Source organism: Callospermophilus lateralis, chromosome 2 (genome assembly GCF_048772815.1).
Source record: "Callospermophilus lateralis isolate mCalLat2 chromosome 2, mCalLat2.hap1, whole genome shotgun sequence".
NCBI classification, from domain to species: Eukaryota; Metazoa; Chordata; class Mammalia; order Rodentia; family Sciuridae; genus Callospermophilus; species Callospermophilus lateralis.
Genome location: NC_135306.1, coordinates 155116437 through 155130098, shown reverse-complemented (window position 1 = coordinate 155130098; position 13662 = coordinate 155116437). Strand labels below are relative to the sequence as shown.

General features: G+C 44.1%; 2 protein-coding genes across 4 annotated transcripts; one reads left to right on the top strand and one right to left on the bottom strand.

The window, feature by feature from the left end:
• Window positions 1–6174: 6174 nt before the first annotated feature.
• Window positions 6175–7088, bottom strand: Timm10b (translocase of inner mitochondrial membrane 10B). Of its 2 annotated transcripts, XM_076844154.1 has the most exons (3): window positions 7007–7088; window positions 6714–6809; window positions 6175–6526 (listed from the first exon to the last, which is right to left on the bottom strand). In XM_076844154.1, exons 1-3 carry the CDS (start codon window positions 7043–7045, stop codon window positions 6350–6352), a joined length of 312 nt encoding a protein of 103 aa, XP_076700269.1. In that variant the 5' UTR covers window positions 7046–7088; the 3' UTR covers window positions 6175–6349. The 2 variants fall into 2 exon arrangements, with proteins under 2 accessions (XP_076700269.1, XP_076700270.1); XM_076844155.1 differs by lacking the exon at window positions 6714–6809 and having other exon boundaries at window positions 7007–7082.
• A 138-nt stretch (window positions 7089–7226) lies between these two features.
• Arfip2 (ARF interacting protein 2) lies at window positions 7227–12013 on the top strand. 2 transcript variants are annotated; one of them, XM_076844152.1, is made up of 8 exons: window positions 7227–7331; window positions 8092–8226; window positions 8476–8572; window positions 9245–9363; window positions 9539–9760; window positions 10319–10476; window positions 10625–10799; window positions 11256–12013. In XM_076844152.1, the coding sequence occupies exons 2-8, from the start codon at window positions 8128–8130 to the stop codon at window positions 11409–11411; spliced, it is 1026 nt and encodes a 341-aa protein (XP_076700267.1). In that variant the 5' UTR covers window positions 7227–7331; window positions 8092–8127; the 3' UTR covers window positions 11412–12013. The 2 variants fall into 2 exon arrangements, with proteins under 2 accessions (XP_076700267.1, XP_076700268.1); XM_076844153.1 differs by lacking the exon at window positions 7227–7331 and having other exon boundaries at window positions 8147–8226; window positions 8433–8572.
• Window positions 12014–13662: the final 1649 nt, after the last annotated feature.

Here is a 13662-nt window from a genome sequence, read left to right as displayed (position 1 = left end):
TTGCAATTTTAAATAGAAACATCAGAGCAAATTTTAACAAAAAGGTGACATCTGAACAAAGAAATGAAAAAAGGACAGCCTTTCCCCTTTTATCTGATTAATTTATCCTTTGGATCTCAGCTTCAAAATTGCCTCCTGAGAAAAGCTCTCCCTCATCCCACAAACAACACAAGTTTGTAATATCATGTTTCCATTACAATATACATTTCTTCTTAACATTTATCATGGTTATGACTACTTTTCCTATACTTACCTTTACATATCTATGCTAAGTTTCAAGAGAACAACCACTTCATTTATGTCATTCACTTATCTGCAGGGTTTAACCTAGTAAATGCAGTCATTCAATACGTGAAATATTTGAATATATGGATATGAGACACATTCAGAAAAAGACAGTCATGAAGTAGTATGATGTATAAGCAACAAATGAAGTGATCCTTTTATAACCAAGGATTAGAGAATCAAAAACTGAGGAAACAGGGTTGAAGATGAGGCCAGAGACATCACCTACGAACAGATCAGAGAAAACCTCAGTTGTGATGCTAAGGAGTATGAATGTCACAAAAGTCATTAAGTAGATCAGTATGATGATACCTTACATTCTAAATAATCACTCTTTGCTAGTGTTGAAAATTAATTGGTAGGTATCTACTGATAGCAATCATCTTCTTCATTAGAAACAAAATCCCCAGTTTTTAGCTGGGCAAATGACTGATAAGAATAAAGATTACATTTCCCAGCCTCCCATATAAACAAGAGATGACTACATGACAAATTTATGATGTACTACTTCCAAGTATATGTCTTTAAAAGGAGGGGAACATGCCTCTTTACCACCATTCCCTACCCCATTCTGTTCCTTGGAATGCTTATGTGATAAAGTTCCATCTTGGGTCCCAAAGATAAGGGTCATACCTCACACACAACCATCAGAAAGCTGTTAAGTAGCCTTATTCTCAGGTGATTGCAAAGTCATCATTTCAGCTTTGGACAACATTTTCATTTGAAAGAGAAAGTTTTGTCAGTCACTGTTATTTGAGTCTTTGTTACATTTAACTGAGATAAATCCTAACTAGTCAAAAGGTATCCAGACTCAAGGCAAAAAGTTATTAGGAGACTACTGCTATAATCTGTAATAAGAGCTGATGAATGTTTAAGGCATGATAATAGGGTTGGAAAGAAAGAAAAAAGTATTCAATAATAATTAAGCAGAATTGTAGGATATAGAAATCAAGTAGAAACTAGAACAAGTGAATCGCTTTAGATGGAGCTGTGCAGGTGTTGGCTTGACTGTGCAAAAATAAAAGATACCATTCAAAGAGTTTTTTTCATGAAAAACATCTGTTAAGTTAAATTTGCAGGTCCACTTCTGTCTCTTCTGATAAAGTCTTTTTCTTGATTATGTTAATAGTAAATGAGCTAGAAGAAGATTGAGAAATGTTCATTCAAATGAATTTATTGAGCACAAATTATGTGCCAGGCTCTCTGATGAAGATATAATGTGACTAATATAGACATGGATTCCGTCCACATGAAGTATATAAACTGCTAAAAGTGCTACACACCCAAAGCATAAGAATTATGGAAGCTGAAGTCTGGGAAGAGTTCATTCAATAAAGAGGATTTGAATCAAGTTCTCAAGAATGAGTAGTACTTAAGTAGATCAAGGGGAAAAAAATATTGCAAACCAGGAAACAATAAGTACAAAGCCTCTGAGTTGCTGTAATACAGGACAGGCTAGATGAACTGAAGGCCAGTATGACTAGAATAAACAGGGAGAAAGTAATATGTGATTCAAGTCAATTCAACAAGTAGGATTGATAATCCAATATTTGATAGTCACTGATAAACTGGTGGCAAGCAGGGGCTGGATCATGCAAGGACTTCTGCATCATAACTAGAATCCCAGTTTTTATTTTAAGAATGGTTTTAAGCATCATTTTGTGCTCTGGTTGATGAGCACAGAATAGGTTGAAGAAGCACAAAAGCAGGCATGGGGACAAGCAACAACAGCCACAATCCCAGTGGGAGATTATGGTGAAGATGGAGAGAAACAGGCAGAAGCAAGGGATTTTCACAAATGTAAACTGAGAGGAGTTGGCAGGTGAGTGATGGGATAAGAAAGAAGGATGTGCTTAAGTTTCTAGCTTCTGAAACTGGATGAGTACCAGGCATTGAAGGAAAGTTTATAAGGAAACATGTTGAATTTGGGATGTTTCTTAGACACTTAAGTAGAGTTGTCAAGTAGCCTGAAGGTCTGAGGGTCATCAGTAACTAAAGCTCAGAGTGGGAATGAAACCATTCCTAAAAAAAAAAAAAAAAAATTAGACTGAGAAAGAACAGAATCTACAGAAAATTTTAGGTTTAAATGCTAGAATGATGGTGAGCCTTCTAAGGAGGCTAAGAAGCTATGGTCAAAGAGGTAGTAGTAAAATCAACAAAGTGGAAACACAGGCACCAATGGAAGTACGAATGATAATGAACTAGCACAGCACTAAACTGCCAGGCCAGGTAACACATGCCTGAAATCCCAGCTACTCAGGAGCCTAAAACAATAAGGTGGCAAGTTCAAGGCCAGATGGAACAAATTAGTGAGACTCTCAAAATAAAAAAATAAAAAAGGGCTGGTGATGATGCAGTCCAGTGATAGCCCCTGAGTTATCAATCTTTCAATTGATAACTTCTTTCTTTTCTTTCAATCCAAAAGAAAGAAAGAAAGAGAGAGAGAGAGAGAGAGAGAGAGAGAGAGAGAGAGAGAGAGAGAGAGAGGCACTAAAATACCACTGAGAAGTAAGCTGAGGACTAGGAAATAAGTACTGATCCAGGTCATCACCAAGGTGACCTTAATAAGAACTATTTCAATAGAGTAAGAGTTGTACAATTCAAAATGAACTGAGTTGAGGAATGGGAATGGACAGTGACCTTAAGATGAAAAGTGAATGTATTCAACTGTTTTTGAGAGGTTTAGGTTTAAAGTAGAAAGATAAGACGGTGAGTGGAGAGAAAACGAAGTAGGATGGTTTAACAGGGGAGTTTCAGCAGATTTAAACACTGATAAGAATATGGGATATAATTCAGTTGGTAGAGTGCTTGCCTCAAGTGCATAAAGCTCTGGGTTCAATCCTCAGCACCACCCCCCCCCCAAAAAAAATAGAATATAGTAAAGGAGGAAGTTAGAGACCCTCAAAAAAGAAAAGACCAGCATTCAGAGCACAAGAATAGGCACTGACATTAGTTGAAAGGAGTTCTTGCTCTGTTTAGACAGAAGAATAAGAGAATGGTGCAGATATATATGGGCTAATAAATGGTGGAATGTTGAGGAAGTTACCAACAGACAGCTCCTAATTTTCTGAAGAAATAGGGTGAAGAGCAGAAAGAGAAAAGAATGATGGGGCACTGTCTAAAAATATTGGTTGAAATAGTCATTGCAGGTAGTAAGAAGCAGCAGAAAAATCTAGTGGGATTATAGGAGCTGAAATGAAAAGCAAAGAAATTCAGCCAAAATGCAAGAAAACCACTGGAGTTTAAGCTGGCTGGAAATCTAAAGGAAAGTAATAATGGAAAAAAGCAATGGCCTAAATGCTACAGAGAAATCAAACAATGAGAGTAGAGGCAATGTTTCAATAAACAAAGTAGAAGGAATATGGTCAATGAATAAGATGCAATAGTGTTCTGAAGATGTAGTAATCAAGATACAACTAAGGGAGGCATGGCTTAGAGTGGAAATCATTAAATTGGATCAAGGAATTAAAAGACCTAAATACCAAATGGATTGCCTATGTAAACATTAAAGTATCACGGAGTGGATAGGAAGATCAAAGACTAGCAATTTAGAAGAAAATAGCAGGAGTAGTAGATAATGAGTGGTAGAACAAGCAATAACAAGAGTATTGTACGAATGAACACCTGCAAAGATAAGAGTAAGATTTTTGCCAAGGAGGGGGCAGTTAAGTTCTGAAGACAATGACAGGAACACTAACTCTGTCTCTGACGTTTGGGATAATGTAAAATATAGGTCAAAGTTTATTCCTGTATATTGTGCTTGAAGCATTACATTGTTCTCACTCTGCCAATGGCTATCACTTTATGGCAAGACCCAAGGAAGATCAGTTGACTATGGAAGGTGGAGTCACAGAAAAAAAGGTTTTTCTCCTAGTATTGAATGTATTTATAAACAGAGAGGAAAAAGCCAAGATAGAAAAAACTGAAAATTTAAGTAAGGGATTGATGGGTCAGATTGAGGCACACCTGTTTTTCTATATCTTGAGAAAAACTAGGTTCAAATGAGATTGCAGATAAAAGCTCTGGCAGTTCAAAAACACAGGGAGAAACAGATCTGTTTTCCTAGTCTTTCTTCAGCAATTACTAATTATGTCACATGGAAAGGAAACATAATTCACAATGGAGGTTCACTATAACAATACATACAAATGTTCATGTGGAATTCTCCCACCGGCAACACAGTATCCTGTCTCCATTCTGATACTGGGAGTTGAGAGCTTCACAAGCTGTTTTCCTTTCATTTATGCTTCCCAAGGACAGAATTTTATTGGGTAGACATGAAATCACTTGGCAATGAATTTCCTGATCAGCAACTTTTACCTTCCTAATTAACTTTTCTATATAAAAAAATAGCTCAAAAGGGCAAAACAAAAAGCTAAAAAAGCCTCTTTCTCAAGTAACTGTTTATAAGATGAACTTCTGATACATTCTGAATTCTTGCTTCTCCTGTATTAAATGGAGATACCTCTGCAGTTTTGTTGTTAGAATTAAACATCATGTCTACTAACTTCAGAACCAGTACAAATAGGTATGCAATAGATATGATTTTTGAGAGGCAGCCTAATGTAGTAAAAAAAAAAAAAAAAATGGACATTTAAAAATCACATCTGCATTTTAATATAGGGTCTGCTTCTTCAAAATTTCAGCTTTCTGATCTGTGGATGTAAAAGAACATCTGCTTTGTAGGTGACAAAGTTTTTTTTTAATTGTGAAAACCAATGTCTAGGAGCTTTAATTCCTGTTTAAAAAAAAAAAGAAAAATGAAACACTAATCACTTTGTAGGGATAGTTGAGAGAGTAGTGTGCAATTAAAGAGAGCAGTGAAATTATAACTGTCATGGTGATTAGAGGAAGGAATGGACCAGTATCCCATGAAGGGTTGCATTTTAGTAGTGACAGCTTTGTTGACGTTGGAAACCTTAACTGTTCATTAGCATTTATTATATAACTGCTTTTCTCTAGCAGTTTGAATGGAGAAATAGAAAACAGAATGACACAAAAAGGAGGTTCAGGGTGCCAAGAAACAGGGGTGGAGTAATAAGACCCTCAGACTGCTAAATATATTAGTACATACACAAAGAAAAGGACAATAATGGAAAGGCTGAAATTAAAAGTTATAGAATAGGTACAGAGAGAACAATATAAGTTAGAAGTGGAAAGCTGGATTTAGGATATTTTAAGCAAGCAGTGAAACATTAAGTTATCATTAATTAGATCCCACAGATTTCACTTTGTCTTTTTCACAATTTATTTCTCCCGTTTCTCTTCCTAAATTTTGTACTGTAGTTTTCCACTTCCAAATGCCCCTGAAGATAAAAACTCAGACCTTTCTTTACCTAAAAAATTTTACTAGTAATCCTGGGAAGATATACTATGAAAGTAACAAGCAGGGGAAATGGTTGAAATTATAGAATGTCCCCAAATTCCTACAGGTTTCAGCTCTGTTCTATGGCCACTGACTTCCTAGGAAGCAGAACTTAAAAGCCTCTTTTTTTTTTTTTTTTTTTTTTGGAATACTGTTGTTCTTAGATACTGTCTTTCTCTAAATCCAACAGAATTCTTTTTTATAAAACAAAGTCCAGGAAAAAGTTATAAGCCAATATATACTTAGCCATTTAAGTTAGACTCAAGGATAGACAAAAAAAAAGAGCGCTCATATGAGTAGGAACCAACTTTCTATTGCTTTACTAACCTTAAAATTGTGTCCACATACCCTATTTTACCCAAATGCCTGAGAATGCGGATATTTTCCTCCTACATATAGAAGGCAATTTCTCAGCTGCCAGGGCTAAAGCCAGCAGATATGCACTAAATGAACAAAGATGGTACTAATACAGATGGAACCTTCGTGGACTAAGGTTCCCTGCCCAGAATATAAACCAAACAGAATAAAGAACAGGTTTATTGGCTCCAGAAGGAAAAACAAACACACAAACAAAAAACAGTACCCAACTTTCAGATAACCCCCTCAATCTCTCTGTACAAGCTTCATCAAGCCCAAAGTCTATTGAGTCCTTCAATCTGAGGATCCACCCAACACCTTCTCTCCTGGGGTTGGGGATGGCTAGCTGCCGGATGACGAGACTGTGGGCTGTTCTGCAGTAACACCCGGCACAGCTGAGGAAGCCTCGTAGTCTGCGATGCGGCGCTGTACCAGAGCAGGCATGAGCTGCACGTAAGCAGCCATGAGGCGGTGGTTGGAATGGATCAGCTTCCCAGCGCAGCTATGCAGGCAAGCCTCCTGGAAAGACAAGATGCAAATAGAAGCCAGAGGTGTCCCATCAAGCCCTCCTCCTCCTTCCCCATCTCCAATCTCGGGGTGAGGTCACGGAAAAGCCAGGGTCAGAGGAAGGGTAATGGGGAGAGGTGTGGCGAGCACTCCATGGTTAACTGTGAGACTCGAGGGAAACCTCCCTACAGTTCCCCACCTCCTCAGCGTCCAGAGCTCGGTGGTGCAGGCTGGGCACACAGCGCTGAAAGCAGAGTTCTGTCATCCGATTGTAAACCAACAGGAAGTCTCGCAACTGGGAGAAAAGGGGGCCAAGAAGTCAGCGAGAAGGGCCTCCACTGCAACTCAAAGCCCCGCCGCCGAGGTTTCCCAGGACCGCGTACCACGGCCGGCTATTTCAAGCCCTCAAATCCCTGGCTCTTTGGGGTTCTTGAGATGCAGACAGGGAAATGAATGAACGTCCGGCCCCGAAGCAACTTAAGTCTCACTCACGTTCCTCAGTTGCTGCTGCTGCTGCTGCTGCTGCTCCATCACGCCTCCGGAGTTAGCTACACCACTTCCGCTACAGCGTCCCGGTTCCGCCCCGGAAGTAATCTCTCGCCTTTCACCGAGGACTTGGCCCCAGGTTCGCCCTGCCTACGGCTGCAACGTCATCTCCGCCCTTATAATCTGCGACGTGGCCGGCTTCTTCTGCCCAGAGAGGACGTCACTTCCTTCGAGTCCCTGACCTGCTGCTAGAATCGCGACGGGAACTGGAACCTGAGGTCCCCGCACGACCCGGGCCTGGCGCCCTGAGGGGAAAAGCGTCCCGGCCCAGGTGAGAGGGACATACTTTGGAGAAGGGAAATTGAACGCACAAACCTGTCCTGAAGGCAAGATGCTCATAAGCCCTGGGCAATGATGAGGACACACCTGATGCCCAGGTGTATGGGGTGGGGGGGAAGCAGGGACTCGCACACCTGGAAGACATAACTGACTTTGAAAGGGATTGCCTGTGTCTTGGGAAAGAGAGGCTTTTAGCAGACACCAGGAACATACATCAACTGAATCAATTAAGGCCTTAGGGGGAGGGCCCGAGGAAGAGGAGGTGCATGAGATGGAGGAGGGGGAGAACACCAAGAGATGTGAAGGGCCACGCATTGGAGAACATACCAGAATGGGGATGAGCACACGAGGCCCAGAAAGGGGTTGTCTCCTGATGGGAGTAAACACACCTGCGTGGGGATAAGTTCCAAGAGAGCACAAACTTTCTCTTGTTCACTGCTATATTTCCCATTGCTTCAGTACCTGACACGTCCTGGTCTCTCAGTACACGTCTGTTGAATGAGCGAATGCATGAATGATTACTAAAAGTGAGGTTGAATGTTGTGAGAAGACACCTGAGGCTTGGGCATGCATGTGTAAAGTTCATAAACTTTGGAGGGGAAAAGTACATGTCCCTGACAAAAGAAGTGGTAACTCAACCCCAGGAACATTCAATTCCTGGGACAACTTCTGAAACCTCAGAAATGGCAAGGGAGGCTCTGTCTTCTGAAGTGCTGGCCAGTTTCCACAATTGTCTGTGTTGGGCTTTGCAGGGTGCTGGGGTGGAAACTCCAGTCCCTTCCCTAGCCATGACGGACGGGATCCTAGGGAAGGCAGCCACAATGGAGATCCCCATCCATGGGAATGGTGAAGCTGGGCAGCTTCCTGAAGATGACGGGCTGGAGCAGGTGCTTCTGTTTGATTATTCCAATTGTTTCAATTTAGGGGTCCCAATTTATAAATTCTGAGTTCTCACTCCCATCCTGTAGCTTTCCCCTAATTTATCTTACTCCATTCTTTTTACAAATCTTCATTCTGATTCTGTGCAGAATATCCTTGTGTACTCTCTCTGATGCTTCAGTCTAAGCTTGTTCCCACCCCCAAAATGTTTCAGCTGCCCCTATGTTCCTGAAGCCCACCTCTTCTCTGGCCTATAGGACCTCCAGCAGGTGATGGTGTCAGGACCCAACCTCAATGAAACTAGCATTGTGTCTGGTGGCTATGGGGGCTCTGGTGATGGACTCATCCCCACAGGTATGAATGATTAGAGATAGGAAACTTCAGTGGAGAGGGGAAACTGGAATGGTTTGGAGGAGCATAGGATTAATTTAGTAAAGTTTGAATCATGTTTTGAGATTTGGGGAATTTCTGCTTATATAAACCCCATGAACTCTCCTCAGCCCAAGGCCAGCTTCTGTGGTTAACCATCTGCTTCCCACTTGCCATTTAGTCCCTAAGATGGCTCATTTTTCCTTTTACCACCACCATGACGACCACTTGAGCCAAGTTAATACCTCTACTTCCCAGGAATTCCCCTCTGGAGCTTGAGACTGAATCAAAACTTTGTGAGACTTCTCAAGAGTTTTACTTTGGAATTTAAAGTTTAAAGGAAAAGACAACCCTGATTCTCACAGGTTTCCTGTTATTGGGACCCACCATCCTTGACCCCACTCCATCCCCAAATTCAGCATATTTTATTTCCTCTGCCCCTGTGTACCACTACCCCCAACCCCACCTCAAAGAGGCCAAGTATATATTGGGATTTGATTTTAGAGCACAAAGTTTCTTTCTCCTAGTTATCAAGAGACTCCAATTGTCTCCCTTCAGGAAAGTCATTTTCTTATGGTGGGAGGGAAGTATAAGTGGGCCACAGAAGAGTCTGCTTATATCTGAGAGAGGCTGGTGTCAGAGAACTTGGTCCTTTAGGGTCTGGCCGCCATCCATCTCACAGTACCACGCCTGCTGGCCCTGGAGATGAGGTGGCTCGGGGCATCGCTGGAGAGAAGTTTGACATTGTCAAGAAATGGGGCATCAACACATATAAGGTGGGAATGAAGCACCTTGCCCTTCTCCCCCGGGTACCTTTTTTCCTTTCCCCCAGGTCCTAATATCCCATCTATGGCTGAGACTAAGAGATGGGAGGTGCTGGAGTAGGTACCTATTGGGGGGCAGGATCTATGGTCTCTGACCCATTACCCCATCTCCCCATTTTCCAATCAGTGCACAAAACAGCTGTTATCAGAGCGATTTGGCCGGGGCTCCCGGACTGTGGACCTGGAGCTAGAGCTGCAGATTGAGTTGCTGCGTGAGACGAAGCGCAAGTATGAAAGTGTCCTGCAATTGGGTCGGGCACTGACAGCCCACCTCTACAGTCTGCTGCAGACTCAGCATGCACTAGGTGACGCCTTTGCTGACCTCAGCCAGAAGTCCCCAGAGCTTCAGGTGCCTCAGCCAGAGGGAGGAGGTTGTCGGGGAGGGGAAAAAGGCCCGGGCCCTTCCAGGCAGTCACTTCTCAGCCTCCCTCCCTCCCTCCTACAGCCCACAGGGAGAACCCCTCCAGGGTGGTCCCAGCCCTGCCCCCAGCAGCACTCACCTGTGGAGGCAGCCTAAGGGTTTGTACAGAGGTCCAGAAGTTGGAGGGAGTGGTGACAAGGGAGGGGGCACACTAGGTGTCTCACAAATAACCTTTTACGTTGTCAGGAATACATTTAGTATTTGACCTAATCACAGCCCCTCCCCTGCCTGCTGCACTGGCTCTCCCTGTTTCAGTCTTGTGAATGTATCTGAGAACCCCCACACCCCACACCCCACATTTCTACTCCAGGCATCCCAAGGGTTGCCTTACTAATTTTGTAGCTAAGAGAGCCTTACTAGAGGCAGTTCTTGATTGCTAACAATTTTGATGGTTGTTTCCTCTGCGGGAAGGAGGGGAAAAGGGGTTTATAGTTTCAGTCTAGTAGGGACTGTTACTGAAGTTCTGTCCCTCCCTTCTGCCCTCAGGAGGAATTTGGATACAATGCAGAGACTCAGAAGCTGCTGTGCAAGAATGGGGAGACACTTTTAGGGGCTGTGAACTTCTTTGTTTCTAGCATCAACACTTTGGTCACCAAGACCATGGAAGACACACTCATGACTGTCAAACAGTATGAGGCTGCCAGGTGTGGGCACTGGCAGGGCCTAAGGTTTGGGTAGTTGGCTGGCATGGGTGGAAGTTTGGGCACTAGGGGCATAAGAATTCAGGAAGGAAAGGCAAGCACGTGTTTAAAACAACAGGGTGGAGATCAGCCTTTATCACCCCCTCCCCAGGCTGGAATATGATGCCTACCGAACAGACTTAGAGGAGCTGAGCCTAGGTCCCCGGGATGCAGGGACACGTGGTCGACTTGAGAGCGCCCAGGCCACTTTCCAGGCCCATCGGGACAAGTATGAGAAGCTTCGGGGAGATGTGGCTATCAAGCTCAAGTTCCTGGAAGAAAACAAGGTGCCAACCCCATTCCCTTGATCCTAGACCACCTTCCCATCTGACAGTAACCTTCCCCTCTGACCCTCCCTGTTGTTGGATGGGGAGATGCACCCTGGCTAAGGGAGAGGGATGATTCCCCAGCCCCTCAACTCTTGAGCCTTTTCAGGTCACCCTCCTTCTAATTGCTGGCCTTCTTCTGTTGGAGGATTTGGCTGCTTGTCCCAAGAACATAACTAGGAAAAAAAATCACCCCCTGAGCTGGGATACCAGGACCTTAAACCCAACAAATCAAGTCAGGTTTCTTCCATCAGATTGACCCTTCTCCTTTGACTCCCTGGGTGGAGTTCACTCCCCATCCCAAAAGCACCATCAGAGCAGAGTCCATGTGCCCCTGGTCTCTAGCCAGGCTCAGGCTCATAGCCCCTCAAGAAGGGCGCCTGAGTCCAGCCTTAGCTGAACCTGCTGGACCCCCAGATCAAGGTGATGCACAAGCAGCTGCTGCTCTTCCACAATGCTGTGTCCGCCTACTTTGCTGGGAACCAGAAACAACTGGAGCAGACCCTGCAGCAGTTCAACATCAAGCTGCGGCCTCCAGGAGCTGAGAAGCCCTCCTGGCTAGAGGAGCAGTGAGCTGCTCCCAGCCCGACTTGGCTATCAAGAAGGACATTGGGAGGGGCAGCCCAGGGTGGAGGAGTTGGACATGGGACATCCTTTGCCACTTGCTCTCTGGCTTGGGCTCCCTTTCCCTGGCTGGGATTTGACACCAGTTTTGCCCATCCTGCTGTGGTATGAAGAGGGCCTGTAGGCCTAGAAGCTGCTGCCCTGTCCTTTATCTTCCTGGTCACTGGGTTTCATTTCCAGATCTTTTCCTTCCACTCCACAGCCAAAGGCTATGACAAAACCACTCCCTGGCCAATGGCATCACTCCTCAGGCCTATCCCCAGCTCTTGGGGTGTGCCCCCTGACCAATGACAGAGCCTAATAAGGCCCTGTCAGCCAATGGCAGCTCTTCTTGGGCTCCCCTGGGCCAATAATGTTGCCTCCAATACCCTTTGTCCCTTCTCTATGCGTGTCCATTGCAGAGAAGGGGACTGGGACCAAAGGGGTGGGGATAGTGGGGAGCCCCACTTCTGGCTCTGTGTCTGAATGGGCCTCCCCTCACCCACCCACCCAGTTTAATTGTGCTTAGAGCCCAGGAAGATTGGGATCTAGCACTAGGAATAAACCTTTCATAAAAGCAGGCCCAGTGAGGTCAATTTGTGGTGGTGGTGGGGGGGACTGTAGGAGGGTGGGCTGGGTGGAGAAATGTTCAGTCTAATCATATACTTACATCCTATGAATCCAAAAGAATTATGGCCAGAAAGCTAAAGTCACAGGTTTCAGAAACAGTCTGAAGATTCTGATCTCCCTCAGGCCCAACTGGAGCCACAGCTTTATTTTGCCCTTCCGGTCAGCACCAAAACAGCTATGCTCCTCTGGAACATAGGGTCCAGAGGAGTTTGGGCTTGCTGATCTGCAGGATGCATTCAATCACAAAGCAAACATTTTACTGAGTGCTTTTATTTGCCAGGCATTGCATTAGGCCCTGGGGAAATATCAGTGAATAAAACATGGTCCCTACTCACAGTGCTTACAGCCTAATGAAGAATAGAGACAAGTAACTAGGCAACTACAAAAGAGAGAAGTACTAGGATACAGAAATACAGGGCTTGCTTGGGAGTGAAGGGGCATCTAACTTAGACTGGGACGGAGATAGGCAAGTCCACTTGAAAAGCTAAGACCTGAAGAGTTGACTGAGAGGCCAATATATATGAAGGCTGAGTAGGGTTCCAATTCCGGAATGAAAAGTGGAAGAGGGCATGGAGAAAGGGATCTGTGAAACCTTCTAAGTAGAGGTTTGACAATTTGGGGGAAGTTTAGGGTTGAGAAAATAGTCCAAGGGGGGCCTAAAATACTGTGGTACAGTCTTCAATTTCTTCATCTTTGATTGGCTGGGAACCCTATTCCCGAACTCCAAACATGAACAACCCCTTAGGCTCTTCACAAGAACTGGAGCACTCCTGTGCTGGTTGCTGGAACTCAAAACTTGAAAGACTGAGGCAGTTTCCATGGTCCTTGCTGCACCCAGGTGTTGAGCCCAAATCTGAGCCTTAAGTCACAAGAAAATTTCCCAACAGCACTAGTTTAGTTGGGGCCTAGGTGTCACTACTTCTATTGCCCCTTGGTCAAAGAAAGCTCCAGAATTTTCAACATTCCCCGCCCCCCCCCCCCCATGGAGGGTTGGAGAAAGGGGACAACCCAGTCAGCAGATTCTTATAGTGCTGGGCTTCACAGGAGCCTAATTGTCATGGATACTGCAGTTCCCAGACAGACTTCCTGGGGTTTGGTTGGTCTAAAGTTATCTGACTGGAACTTGATTATTGAGGCAGTGGGCATTTTGGGGGCTACTGAGGTTCTTTCAGTATAAGGGCACTGAGTCTCCAAATGACTCGCCGTAGTGCCCAAATCCTTGTTCAACCAGTTTCTGAGTGATTAGAGTTAATTCCTTGGGGAGCCACAGTCCTGTTCCTTCGGTTGTAAACCGGGCCAAATAAAAGAAGCTATCTATTACGGTTGAGTATTAAATGAGGTAATATATGTAAAGTGATTAGTTCTGTGTCTAGTACATAATAAGCACTAAATCCCTGTTTTAATTTTTTATTTCCCATCTGGGCTGCTTTTCTATAATGCAATGACTGTGAGAACAATTCTGGGTCTTTGGTGTGAGGAAGGGAGTCGCTGGATGGTCTGAACCATAATTTCCTTACGAGGGGGCTCCTGAGGCAACTAGTCTCACCTATCTATACTGTGAAACCCTCTTCCCAGGGCTTTGAATATTGCC

Bases quoted from the DNA above. Each gene is read 5' to 3' on its own strand.
- Timm10b (XM_076844154.1), bottom strand. From the start codon at position 7,045: ATGGAGCAGCAGCAGCAGCAGCAGCAGCAACTGAGGAAC. The intron at 6,810-7,006 runs GTGAGTGAGACT...CTTTTCTCCCAG, and splicing joins AGCAGCAGCAACTGAGGAAC to TTGCGAGACTTCCTGTTGGT. The intron at 6,527-6,713 runs GTGGGGAACTGT...TTGTCTTTCCAG, and splicing joins GAGCTCTGGACGCTGAGGAG to GAGGCTTGCCTGCATAGCTG.
- Arfip2 (XM_076844152.1), top strand. From the start codon at position 8,128: ATGACGGACGGGATCCTAGGGAAGGCAGCCACAATGGAGATCCCCATC. The intron at 8,573-9,244 runs GTATGAATGATT...TTGGTCCTTTAG, and splicing joins TGATGGACTCATCCCCACAG to GGTCTGGCCGCCATCCATCT. The intron at 9,364-9,538 runs GTGGGAATGAAG...TTTTCCAATCAG, and splicing joins GGGGCATCAACACATATAAG to TGCACAAAACAGCTGTTATC.